Source organism: Odontesthes bonariensis, chromosome 5, assembly GCF_027942865.1.
Source record: "Odontesthes bonariensis isolate fOdoBon6 chromosome 5, fOdoBon6.hap1, whole genome shotgun sequence".
Taxonomy (NCBI): Eukaryota; Metazoa; Chordata; class Actinopteri; order Atheriniformes; family Atherinopsidae; genus Odontesthes; species Odontesthes bonariensis.
The window spans coordinates 25,590,638-25,603,437 of record NC_134510.1 but is presented as its reverse complement, the minus strand read 5'-3'; the positions used below and the strand labels follow the sequence as shown (position 1 = coordinate 25,603,437).

The window sequence follows — 12,800 nt, the reverse complement described above, 5'->3', positions numbered from 1 at the left end:
CCATCAGAACAGGAGACCACTATAAACAAAGTGAAGTGCTATCTTATATCACCCTCACATACATCCCAAGCATTACGGTGTGTGATCATACAAGCAAGCAACATCAGACAAAGCAGCGAATAGGACTCGTTTTTTCATTTCACTTCTTGTATCTCAATGTTTTATTAATTTAAATAATTAAAAACGACACAAAATATCCAGTCTGCACTGTAACAGGAGTTTCAGACGCACCCTTTCCATCCAAATTGAAACAGCGTTTCCATGGGAAATGTGGGCCCCCTCCCTCCCCTCTGCATCGAGCATAAAGAGAAAAACCTGCCCAATAAACCCCAATAGTGCAGAGACGGCTCTATCAAACATGGATGCCTTCTCCAGTGCCCACATAGCTGAGCGGGGAGCCGGGTATCTGAGCACATACTGCTGTGTAGGGAGACAGGTGTAGAGGAAGTGGCTCACGCCACAGTTTGTGGAATATAGAGAACAGACGATCGATTTGGTTTTTTTTCTCCGTTTGTTTTGTTTTTACAAAAGTTGTCTGACAACCTACCCTGTTCCCTCACAGCTGCTGTTCTAAGTCTTCACACACAACCACAAGACAGCTGAATACAGACATTTCAATCAAAAGCCTTTGAAAATACTAGACAGTGAAACCATTGTAGAAAAAGAAAAAAAGAAAAATAACACTTTTTCTATACTCCTTTGCTAACCTTTTCCATACCGTCATTGCTTTTGGGTCATAATATGAAAAATACAGTTTACAAAAGGTTTTACTGCTGCAGAATAGTAGCAATATTTATCTCCAAATCACGACCCCAAGCATGCTTAATCTTCTTCAAGAATTTCATTTTAGCTCAATTTGAAAACCTGATTTTCTTATTAACGTCCTTGTTCAAACTCATGGACAAGGCAGGCTGTGCAGTACACGGTACCATCACAGCAGCATTTACCAAGAAGCACTTTTTAAAAAGAACTAATATCAAGTCTGAGACAACAGGACTTGTAGAGGCTATATTTTTGCACAGTGAAAGCCATCGTCTGTTATTTCAGAATAGGCCAAAAGGAAAAATACAAGTCATGGCATGATATTTGCAGGAAAACTGTATTCTTTTCTTGTCAAAGAGGAGCGGATCTTTGCCACCGTGTCTTCAGGTATGGAAATAATTAACAAACCTGTAATGCAAACAGGATGAGCCAAAGCGGTGGCAAAACAAAGGGTACCAAATGGACAATCTGGACTCGAGAGTAGAAAGAGTCAGAAAAAGGGAACAAAAATTCAATATTCATATTTACACTCACACGGACAGACAGACGCACACACTCGCACACTCACTGAGAATTTTGTTGAGGCATTAAAGTCGCCTCAATGCCCGCTTTTTATCTGCTTTCTTTTTCCCTGCTACATTATTAATGTTACTACTGTTACTATTGCTGCTAGTGGTACTGGCTCCATTGGCTCCGTTACCCAGAGCTGCCGGTACAATTGCTGCGCTGGGTCCCGCTCTCTTTGTAGGGTCGCCTGCGTGCTTCTTTGGCTGTGGGCCGTCGTTAGGGTCCTGAGGTACCCCGGAGGTACCACCAGGCCCACCCATAGCGTGTATTTCTGTTAGAAGACGGGCACGTGACTCATATTCAGCATAGTCCTCCAACAGTAGGCGCCCGGCCTCTTCATTCAGAGCCGATTCTGGATTTGGATGGATGAGAAGACACTTGATGGTCTGTCGGGCGGAAAAGAAAAAAGTGAAAGATTAGAAACTTAATAATGGAGAAACTAATCATTGTAGTCAGAACAAAAATCAAGAGTCAATCTTACAAGTAAGACGTGTCTGAGGCCGAGTTCTGCCTTCCAGTCCCTCTTCAACACGTTGACACAGATCTCTCCCTTGTGACTCACGTTGGGGTGAAAAATCTTGGTCAGGAAATACCCCTTGGGTGGAACAGCAGGGAAGTCCTTCCCGAGGACCAGACGCATTCGGAAAATGCCACCAGCAAATGGAGTTCCCTCTGTCAAAGTATAAAGAATTCATCACATGAACAGTGCTGTGGGGGTTGAGCTGCAGCTGAGTCAACTCAGAAAAACAAAAAATAATATTACACCCGGGTCAGCGACAGAGCGTTTGCACACAGGCTCAAACCTAAACACAACAACATACTTAAACATAATGACTGCATTATGGGCTTTTATATGGAAACTAGGTGCAATGTGAAGGAGTTAAAAACATGGACAAGTCTCTGGCTCTTCAAAGCCTACTTAAAGCTAAAAAGGTCTGAGGCAACGAGCGCACGGTGACAAAATAACATGGATACCACTGACTGTGGTTAAAGTGGGTTTATGTGCGTAACATGACGCAGTAAATCCATAAATAAAGCCAACAAACAACTGTATACATTTTAAGTGGCACAGGAAAATATATTTTCTACTTTGTATAACTTTTAATCTAAAACTAGTCCGAAAGAGCTGTTGTCCTCATGAGTGAACGATGCAAAACATGGATCAGCTGGTGTCACATTTTAACATCTAAGCTTGGACAATTAACAACCAACTACCTAAACACGGGGAGCTTAGACAGCACAATGGAGAGAATTACAAGTAAGAGCTGCAATTATCTTGAGCTGGGAAAAGCTTGGTCATAAAATGGAATTTCTATCCACTGTCAATTATTACATCATCAAGTAATTTCACTAAATTAGCAGCTGTGAGACAGCTGCTGTAGTTCCAACTGTGATGCAGAGGCATCACTAACAGCTTTTAATAGAATACACACCAAACAATAAGCTGCAGGTTAGATACACTGTCTAAAGTTAGTCTGGCTTTATATTTCTAAAAAAAAAAAAAAAAAAAAATAGAGCCGGAGTGTAACAAATCAGAGAATCTGTCCGATATCAGGAAAGTGCTGCATGAGATTCCAAACAATTAAATGAATAATTTATGTTGAGGTGACAAGCCTCATCATAGCCAGTGTCATCTTGACATGACGCCACACTACAATCCTTACCTGGTCCTTCAATGGATGTGTGAAGTTCAGTTATGTCTTCCTCACTTGGATAAATCTTAATACCCTCAGGTGGGTCTGCGGCCAAAGCTGAAACCTCTTTGTAGACCAAGCGAAGAACATGAGGGGGCAAATTCTCCACATTGGAGTTCTATAGAGACAAAACAGTGGTTCAGTACTATGTTAGTTATCTACAAGCACAGGCCCACTACACTACTGTTCCTGATGGCAATAATTTATTGACAAATAACAGTCTTTGTTCAAGTGTAATGCTCTTGTGATGAAAAGTACCGTAATTGCAGACAGCTACATGTAGAGCAATATTCTAATATTTTGATTGTTTTTTTAAAACTAATTGGCAGCAGAATCGGCTGAGTTCTGGCAGAAGGTCACCCAAAGTGAGCTGACTCTGGCTTGTTGAAGGATGCTGGCTTATGGTGTTTAGATTCTAGCCAGTTTGGCCAAGAACTGGCAAATATAGGTCCATAAATACTGTTAAAGGAACATATGTACCTGAAATTAGGGAACAACTACTCAAAACTAATTTAATTAGCCTTTTCATTCATATTTTCTACTTGCACTTACTTGATGTCCCTGATCATGTGCTATTAACATTAATTTGGATTTCAAATGTAGTTTGCTTCAAGTGACTTAGCTGTGTGTTCATGACTGTGCTTGTATGTATGCCTCAATACATCTTTAAAAAAAAAAAAAGTTATAAAGACACTTTTGTTATCATTGTTAATATCACCATCATCATTATTATTTTCATTATCATTTATTATTGGCACAGCATACAGCCTCAGGACATTTCTGGTGCATCCTTAATACTGTACCTTGGCTGAATTTCCTCATGGCATGTCAGATTTTGCCCATCACGGAGACATATCTGGGACCTGACCATTGCTATTCCGAGAGAATATCAGCTAATGCCAAGACAGTAAAGTATCCACTTTATAAAAACAATGCTTTGATCTTTCGTTAGCCATATACATGACTTTAATGCTTAAGGTATTGTGAAAACGGAAAGCTTCCCCTTATACATCTCAATTCTAAATTGTCCTAAAATAGAAGCCAACCGTGTGCTTGTTCTTCGTGATGTCGCACTGTTTGACACGATAGCGTTTCTAATAATGAAAAACAGACATTAAATCAGTCTACATCTAGGCTTGAAGAAAAACTGCCATGAGCATCTTTCAGACTTCTCTCTTGCTGATGCACCATCTCACACAAACACAAGGGTTTTGTATGCTTGGCCGTGGTATCAGTTATTGCTCCTCATTATTATCGTACTAATATAACTACTATGAATTAATTGGGCTGTTTTGGGTTAACTACAAAGTTTTACCTATAATGCCGCAGTCCTTAAAATATTTCAAGTATCCTGGTAGGAGAAAATAAACTTTTACTGGGACTATTCAAGGCAAGGCTAGGCATGAAAGTCCGACAATACTCCTTTGAAACCATCTATAAGGTCCGTAAATGACCATCAAACCGATAGATAATGTTAACTTTACGTTACGATTAGCATTACAAACCTAGCTTCAATTAGTTAATGTCAAAGCTGCTTGGTGGTTTTGAAAAAATGTGCTATAGTGTTAATGATAACTGAATTATTGAAATACAGATTGTGACTTTTAACGAACACCAAAAACTCCACTAAAGAGAAACAACCTTGATTTTTTTTTTTAAAGAAGAAAAGAAAAAAACTCGGCAGCTTTCGACGGCTAAACATCGGGTCGAGCTAGCAGCTACTCTCGTTAGCTGTTAGCAATAAGCTCGGTCATCTGTCTTACCATCTTCGGAATGGAGATCTGCTAGGGCGACGGGTATCTGGCAGGTGTCAGATATAAGAAGCCTCTTCTGTTAATGCTTGAAAAAATGATCATATATGAGAACTTAACCCGGTCTCAGTGGTTACTGCTCTTTTCTTCTTTACATTGACACAGGAACAAAAATACGATCCTCAGTTTAACCTAGTATCACAGACCAATGGGAATCTTAGTGACATGATACGTCACAAGGTTTTAACCAATCACCATACAGCCTTTTCATTGCGTCACAGTCAGAGGCCCTACCGGCCACACACAATCAAATATTTGACTGATACTAATCAGCCATTGGTCCGTTTAAAAAACTCACATCCCAAATCAATACTGAAAGGATACATCCGTTGTATGAAACATAGTTAAGAAGCACAAGCAAAACTTCAAAGGATTTTTTTTACCTATATAGAGAAGAAAAGTAGAAAAACTGATTGAATTGTTGAGGGTGAATGATACATAGAAAACTCGACTAAAATTGCGTTGTTCTAATGGAAATGATCAGAAGTAGACTGCTCAAAACAGGAAAATGCAGGAACAAAAATGGAAAACAAAACCATGCTTCACCCAGACAAAGACAACGTTTCACATAAAATTGAAACAGTCTGTCTATCCAGAGGTTTTCTTAACAAAATGGCTTGTGTATGGGGTGTTGAATATTCTTGAATTTAATTGAATAATACTTTGATCATCCTAAAAAGAGGGTTACCACTTTGCCCCAAATAAATTCATATATTGTTACTGAATATCATATAACATAAAGAACTCCCTTCTTGAGCCTCGGCTGCACCAGCGTCACAGTTTAACTGGCTGGCTTCATGACCTGGACTCGCGCTTTTCTTTATTTGATTTAGTTTAACATGGTGTTCCTCTGTTTGCATTTCGAGAAGGAGTGAAGAACAGCAAATGTCACAGCTATAAATCAGTAAGATTTATTTAAACGTGCTTTGTTAATCTTGTAAACAACAAGTTTTGTCACGACTAAACACTTTAGACCCAATCCAACCAAGCTACAAGTGCTCGTTCAGAAGAGTATTTCAGTGCACAAAAATCAAATAATCACAAGATTATTACCTCTTGTAATAGGTTACCTCATCCACGGGTATGTGGTGTGAACATTTCTGTCTCCAGATCTGAATTCTAAAGTGTGAAGGTTACAGTTTGTGTCTGACATCTATTCAAAAACTCCTAAAATGCAAAATCCACTAAAAGGAGGCACCAAACAATCAAAAAGAAATACAGAATGATATGCATAACAACTAAAGCGGAGACACAAAGCAAAGAGATGCCAGGCACATACTTTTAAGATGTGCATGTTTTGACTGATCCTGCCTATCTCTGCATTTTTTGACTTGGGATATTTGTCTTGTAATTTTATGATTCATCAGTGCATTCTCATTTCATAATTACACTTGCGGAAACTGCTAAGTATTTGTGTGTTGTACTCTGATGATGCTGCTGCCGGGATGCTTTTGCAACAACAAAAAAATCTTTGATCTCAATTGTATTTTTTTTGCTAGTTAAATAATGGTTTAAAAACATAGAAATTCCAAATAACCATGAAATGCATGAATTTTAAATGACTGATGACTCAAAAAATAATCTGCAAGATACATAGTTTGAGACACAAATCGTATCTTATTGGTTTATACTTGTTTTGTGTCTCTCTCAGAACTAGTGCGTGTGCGTGCATGTGTGGGAGAGGGATGGGGGGGGGGGTCATTTGTTTCATAATGTACCAATAAATACACCAGTCGACCATTAAATCTCTCTGTCATGAAACGTGAAAGCATATGGGAGCATGATGTGATACAGCAGCATCACAGCTGTTATAACAAAAGCTGACTTTTTGACAATTTATGAGGGTGTAATTTGACAAGCCGCTTGAATGAGTCAATTTCGGTTAGGTTAGGATCAACTAATGTGTGCCAATATTATTGTTAATACCCGGACTCAGCGTTAGGGGGCGCTGCAACACTGCCTCATGGTTACATTGGAAACGTTTGAGCTCTTCGCGTGAAACCCAGAAGATAAGTTGCCGTAACGTGTATTTTCTACCGTTTTTTATTCGGGACCTTCCAGCACAGCTGATAAAAGTGAAGGCTCTTTTGTACTGTTGTGGGTGAATGCATAAAACAATACGGGGGCGTGCCGGCCGCTCAAGAACAACAACATCACAACAAAAACAACGGCTCTGCTTCCGGTTTCTGGATGTAGCTGTCAGACTCCAGCATCATTTTATCTGGGAATTGCTTTATCAGCAGGTCAGTGGCTTCACGTCGATATTGAGGATCAATAATAGGTCGCTTTGCCGCTGTTTTCCAAGCCGTCCTCGGTCAGATAATACAGAGTATAATCAGTAGGTTGTCAGTTACCCTCCGTTACGGGTAAGCAGATGCTAACTAGCATCGATGGACAGCAGGCTGCCAGTTAGCTGGAGCGTGGCCGGGGTTTGTTAACGTTACTTTTGCTTTGTATTTGTGTGTTTAAAGTGTTATTATGAGCGAAGGAGAGGTGTTTCATGAGAAGCAACGGTTGGAGCTGTGCGCCATTCATGCTCTCAACAACGTGCTCCAGGAGCGGGTGTTTACCAAGGAGACGGCCGATGACATCTGTAAACGGTAGGGTAACGTCTAAGTGTGTGTGTGTGTGTGTGTGTGTGTGTGTGTGTGTGTGTGTGTGTGTGTGTGTGTGTGTGTGTGCTCACAGAAACAGAGAGGTTTAATGCTCTAATATCAAACAGCAGCCAACCCAGTGTTTCCACAGCCTGTAAACTGGCGCCCAAAGAAAAAAAACAAAGCAGAGGTTTGTGGAAGTATTGGGTTGAAATGTTTATTTAGTCCTGACAAACATACAGGCCATGGTTAAAAAGTTTGTTTTGGTTCATTACATCTATCTCCATGTTTGTCATGAAGTGATCTATGCTTTTAGTAGTGTACAGTACATCTGATAGATGTGACACCCTCAATCTGATGAAGGCTTTGGTTGGGTACACACACATTAAGCCTGATTTGCTTTGGTTCAGAGACGTGTTGCAGATTATATCCTTCGCTCTCTGCCTGTGTTTCCTGCTGGAATTTTTGTTGTGAACCATTGACTGAAGTCCAAATGCCAAAGAATGATCATAACAGGGCGTACGGACCATTATAAGACTTAGCGACAGTGAGTGAAACAAAGAAGGAACTGGAAAGAAAAAGTACTTTCCTAACATAAATATAAATAGGTTGTGATGTTTTTTTGTAGAAAGAGTGTGCAAGTAATTTGTGGAGAAATGCATGCCAGTGCAAAGACTTGTTGAAACCAAAGCGTAGCGACACGTTTCTCTGAAGTAGGACGGAAAGACCCTTTACTGCACACAAAAGGTGCGCTCTGGATGTAACAAAGCAAGGTCATCATCATAGAAAGGGATGTGCTATAGCTAAATAACGGTTTTTATCTTGTTTTCTGAGTGCAGCAGGTAATCGGCACTTACCCAACTGGAGACCCTGAAGGCTCCTGTAATCAGTTTTGGGTGAAGGCAAATTGATCTGAAGCATGGAGAAAAATCGTCTGTCACAGATGATGTGTGAAAGAAATGCTAAAACTGCCCACTCAACTCTTTCACATGCAGTGCTAAAAGCCTTTCAGACACGTAAGCCTCACCTTAAAAGAAAACAGCAGTAGGGCTGTTTTGGTACAGATAAAGCCACTGTTTACATTGTCAGCCATTAACCTCACTGAAAAGGAGGGAAGATGAGTCATAACTTGGTTTATTTAGAGGGGCAGTGATGACCAGAAAGCCTGATCAAATCACCAGGGTTGTGGGTGTTTATGCCCAAATTGCGGAGATATTTATATCCATGAGAGAAAAGTAGAGATGACCATTCTAAACATCTCTGGAATGAAGACGCCTTCACATCACTGGTAACATTAAAAACTGAGCTGTGCTGAATGTGTAGCAGACTCCATTTCAAATACTTTGTCTCTTTGCAGGCTGGCTCCGCAGTGTGTGGTGAACCCCCATCGGTCAATGTTAGGCACAGGAAACTATGATGTTAATGTCATAATGGCGGCATTACAGAGCAGGGAGCTCGCTGCAGTGTGGTGGGACAAACGGAGGTGAGTAGACACACTGAACCCTGTGTAATGAGACACTCTTAGGCCAGGAATATAATTGCTTTTTAATCACATATTCACTTAAGCCACTTTCTCTGCTGTTGGCATAATTGTTCAAATACTTTCCTGAATACTACACCTGTTACCTGAAGGTTCCACTAGGGGGCACATCAGATGACTGAGACTGGATGAAAAACACCCCATCTGCACCATCCTCAATCTGTTTCCCCAACATTTTCCATCCGTGCACAGACGTTTTCAAAATGATACTGATCTCCTGCCAGCTGTTCTGAAAGGCACATTTGTCACTGTGCAGCGACAAAGACACATCGTCACGGTGCGGGTTATTGCAGACTTTTTCGACAACTTTCCTATCTGGTCAGATTTGACGCTGCGCTGCCCTTACTGATCACTCGCATATTGCAGCTTGTGAGTGTGAAGCGTGCATTTTTGAGAATGTGCACAATCAACACTCCATGAGGCCATGAGCCATGATTAACAGGCATATCTGTAATAAAAAGCAAGTATATTCCTGGCTTTATTCCAGGAAATTCAAGCCTCTCTGCACAAACTTCTGTTAATGACATGTGAAGGTTTATTTTTTTGGTTAAAGGTGTGCATTTCTCCTTTCGTCGTGTGAAAAAAGATATGTTCGTTTTGAGATTGATGATTAAAGCTGCAGCAGCACAAAGACAAGAAATCCTGTGAAACTCTTAGGGAGACCTGTTTCTGCACAAGCAATAGTCCATTACATAGACCATCATGCAGGGCAAACCCAAAGTATGTTGTAAATGAGAGATGTTTCTTTTCCAACCACTCCTACCATCTCCAGCTACATGTTTATGAATGTGAGGATTTTAGCTTGGTTTATGAAGCACAAGCTGCTTTGCTGGGTGGGGGTCACTCTTCAGGAAAAGTCTTCTGAAATGTACTGAACTAAGAATATCCGAAGAGATGGAGGCTTTCGTTAACAATGTCTTTCTGCCCTCTTTAAAACTACAGGACAGTTCAGAGCCTTTGCATGTCAAAGGTCCAGGGCTTTATTCTTAATGTCCCATCACGAGTGTCTTTGGGAATCGTGTCCCTCCCACTTCGCCGGCGGCACTGGCTGGCAGTTCGGCAAGTTAACGGACAGTACTACAACCTGGACTCCAAACTGAAGAGTCCCGCCTGCATCGGGGGAGAGGCAGAGCTACGGTGAGACTGTGCAGCTGCACAGGGATCCCAGGCTTTTTGGAGCAGACATGTAATCCCCATGTGTGGGCCTGCTCTGAATCAGATCAAATCTTGGCACTAGTGTGCCGCTTGAACTCTGGCTCAATGCAGTGAGTGAGTCATCCCCATATGAGCGGTCACATGGGGGTTACTTCACTCGCTTGTTTGTGTTTGGACACAGCAGTCTAGTAACATGCCCACTGTCTGAGTGTGTGTTCTTTTTTTAATCGTCCGTCTTTGTTTCTCTCGCAGCGCGTTTCTCAGTGAACAGCTTTCTCAGGACGTGGCAGAGATGCTCCTGGTTGTCCAACGGGAAGTGGAGGAGGACGGCTCGTGGCTGAGCTCTGAAAACCCCAACAAGTGATATCTTTGCGTAGCAGGGAGACAAAAAAACAAAACCAACAACCCTCCGCTGGGAAAACTACAGACATTTTTTTTTAAACACCTCGTTAAAGAAATTTCTTCAGGGAATGCACTAAAAATACATTTAATATCTACACAGACACACAAAGGAAATTCCAAAGAGAAGCAGAGGCAGAAGTTTACTCCTGAAATGAAGAACTTTTTGATTGTAACAGTTGTTAAAGCTTTCGCTCCGGTATGACCTCTGCAACTGCTCTGTCCACCCTTCTCTTGGTACTTTTGTTTTAACACTGCGAAGGAGCATTTATGCAGACAAAAGTTTTGAGTTTATGGCAGATGTAAGCTAGTATAAGGACACTTAAGTCGTGACGAATGGCAGAACAGTTCAAAATTATTCACAGAAAGTGGTTGTACATGAAAGAACAGCCACTTTATCAGTGAATTTGTCGCTTAAGACGCCATAGTCTCAGCCTTTGGATCATGTACTGTATGTACAATGGTAATATCGAGGTGTGTGGGTTAAGCAGCTTCCCCCTCTTCGTCTTTGTTGTTAACCTTCTATGCACTGCAGAGTGAGATCTGGAAGCACTAATTGTCTTTGTGTGTGCTCATACAGACACAGATACCATAATGCCATCACCTGGGGTCTGTACTGCAAAGCAGGATTTGCGAGGCAACTTTTTGTCACAAATGTGGTTAATTTCCGACTAAAATACATCGCTATGGTAACCAATGTTGGAGAGCTAACCTGCTCCAGAGCGGATTTTGTTATCAGTGAGGTCAACGCGTGTTTCATCACCACCTAAAGTCCAGTGAATTCTCTTAGAAAATGAAGGAAAAACTCGTTGGTGCGAGTGACTGAGCCCCTTTTCTCTCCAGACTGAACCCTTTGGGTTTTCCCAACAAATATCGATACAACATTAGAAATGCACGGCTCTCTCGGCCCTATCAAACCCCAGAACCGCCTCTCTCGCTCAGCCTTGCATTTAATGTCTTCTCCACCTAACCTGTGCTAGCTTCTCTTTTGTTTGGCTCCTCACGGGAGGACAGGCAAAAAAAGCCTGTCTGACCTCGCCGTTCTGAATCTGTGGGCGAGGCTGTGCAGGCTGAAAGCAGAAATCCTCAGTCATAGGATGAGGACGATTTTTGGTGGAGGGAGACTTTGAAATATGATGTTGACATTAAATCGGTTAAATAAAAATCAGGTGCTCGTTGAAAGATTTTCGTTGCAGTTTGTTGAACTTGAGCAGCAGTTTCACTCCCTCTCCACCAAATAGCTTCACGATATGTCCGTACGGGTTGTTAAACCTTTGAAAGTTTTGAGTCAAAACACTAAATGGTTTCCTATACATATTTTCTATTTAGATTTTCTTGACTTTATGTTTTTTACAGTTAACTTTTGCTACTTTGAATGTTTTTTTTCCTCCCTGGATTACGCTCGAAAGATCGAGGCTACTATTACAAGCCAGGATATCGAATATATTTCTTGTTAAGGATTGTGGTTTGTTGTTCTTGTGGGAAATTTGCAGTTTTACATCCATGTTATGGATTAGTCACCTGGTGCCAACGCCGCCCCTCTTACTGTACACAAACATGCGCGTATCCTGAGTCAGAAACCCCGGGTGGACGGGGTTGATGACCAGCACTGCGACACTTCTTGCAGTGATCTCGGATGTTTGCGTTTGTGAAGCCAGATAACCAAAATATATTTTAAACCTGCTTCTGAGTACAGGCCCCAGCTGAGTCAACAAACTCTACACCATGTTTTCGTCCATTTATTTGATTTTTACTTGACAAACATTGAAATGTGTTTTTTTACCGTTCGGTTACTTTTGAACTCTGTAGTACATCACAATGAACATCCTGCGTCTTTTCATAATTTGTTCTTGAGTGATGTAGTTTTAGCAGGAATTAAGCTGTCAGAAACCAACGGTCATTGTGATGGAGTACCCAGTGAATCCAGGTTTCAGGGCTGTTGTTTATGACAGTGGCTGCATCAAAGCCACAAAGACCATTTTCACGTAAAAGGAAAATCTGCAGGAATGTACTCGGTCCTTGACACAATGCAAAAACACTGGTTCTGTGACTGTATGCAGTCTTAATGTTTGTATCTTTGTCTCGCCTGTTTAAACTATGCATATCGAGAAGATTAGGAGCACCGTCTCTGATCCGCACTAGTGACTGACTTACACCCGAAGCTGTAGCTCAGAGGTTCATGTTGATGCTTTTATTTATATTAAACATTGACCTTTTGTTTTAAGTATGAACTTTTTTTGCTTTCATTGCTTTCTGTGTGTGTTATATTGACATCAAA

General features: G+C 41.1%; 2 protein-coding genes across 2 annotated transcripts; one reads left to right on the top strand and one right to left on the bottom strand.

The window, feature by feature from the left end:
* Positions 1 to 145: 145 nt before the first annotated feature.
* On the bottom strand, positions 146 to 4,978 carry ube2s (ubiquitin-conjugating enzyme E2S). Its single transcript, XM_075466691.1, has 4 exons — positions 4,787 to 4,978; positions 2,994 to 3,141; positions 1,811 to 2,001; positions 146 to 1,715 (listed from the first exon to the last, which is right to left on the bottom strand). The coding sequence occupies exons 1-4, from the start codon at positions 4,787 to 4,789 to the stop codon at positions 1,350 to 1,352; spliced, it is 708 nt and encodes a 235-aa protein (XP_075322806.1). The 5' UTR covers positions 4,790 to 4,978; the 3' UTR covers positions 146 to 1,349.
* A 1,811-nt stretch (positions 4,979 to 6,789) lies between these two features.
* On the top strand, positions 6,790 to 12,746 carry josd2 (Josephin domain containing 2). The gene is made up of 5 exons (XM_075465675.1): positions 6,790 to 7,077; positions 7,306 to 7,434; positions 8,786 to 8,911; positions 9,911 to 10,105; positions 10,376 to 12,746. The coding sequence occupies exons 2-5, from the start codon at positions 7,313 to 7,315 to the stop codon at positions 10,485 to 10,487; spliced, it is 555 nt and encodes a 184-aa protein (XP_075321790.1). The 5' UTR covers positions 6,790 to 7,077; positions 7,306 to 7,312; the 3' UTR covers positions 10,488 to 12,746.
* Positions 12,747 to 12,800: the final 54 nt, after the last annotated feature.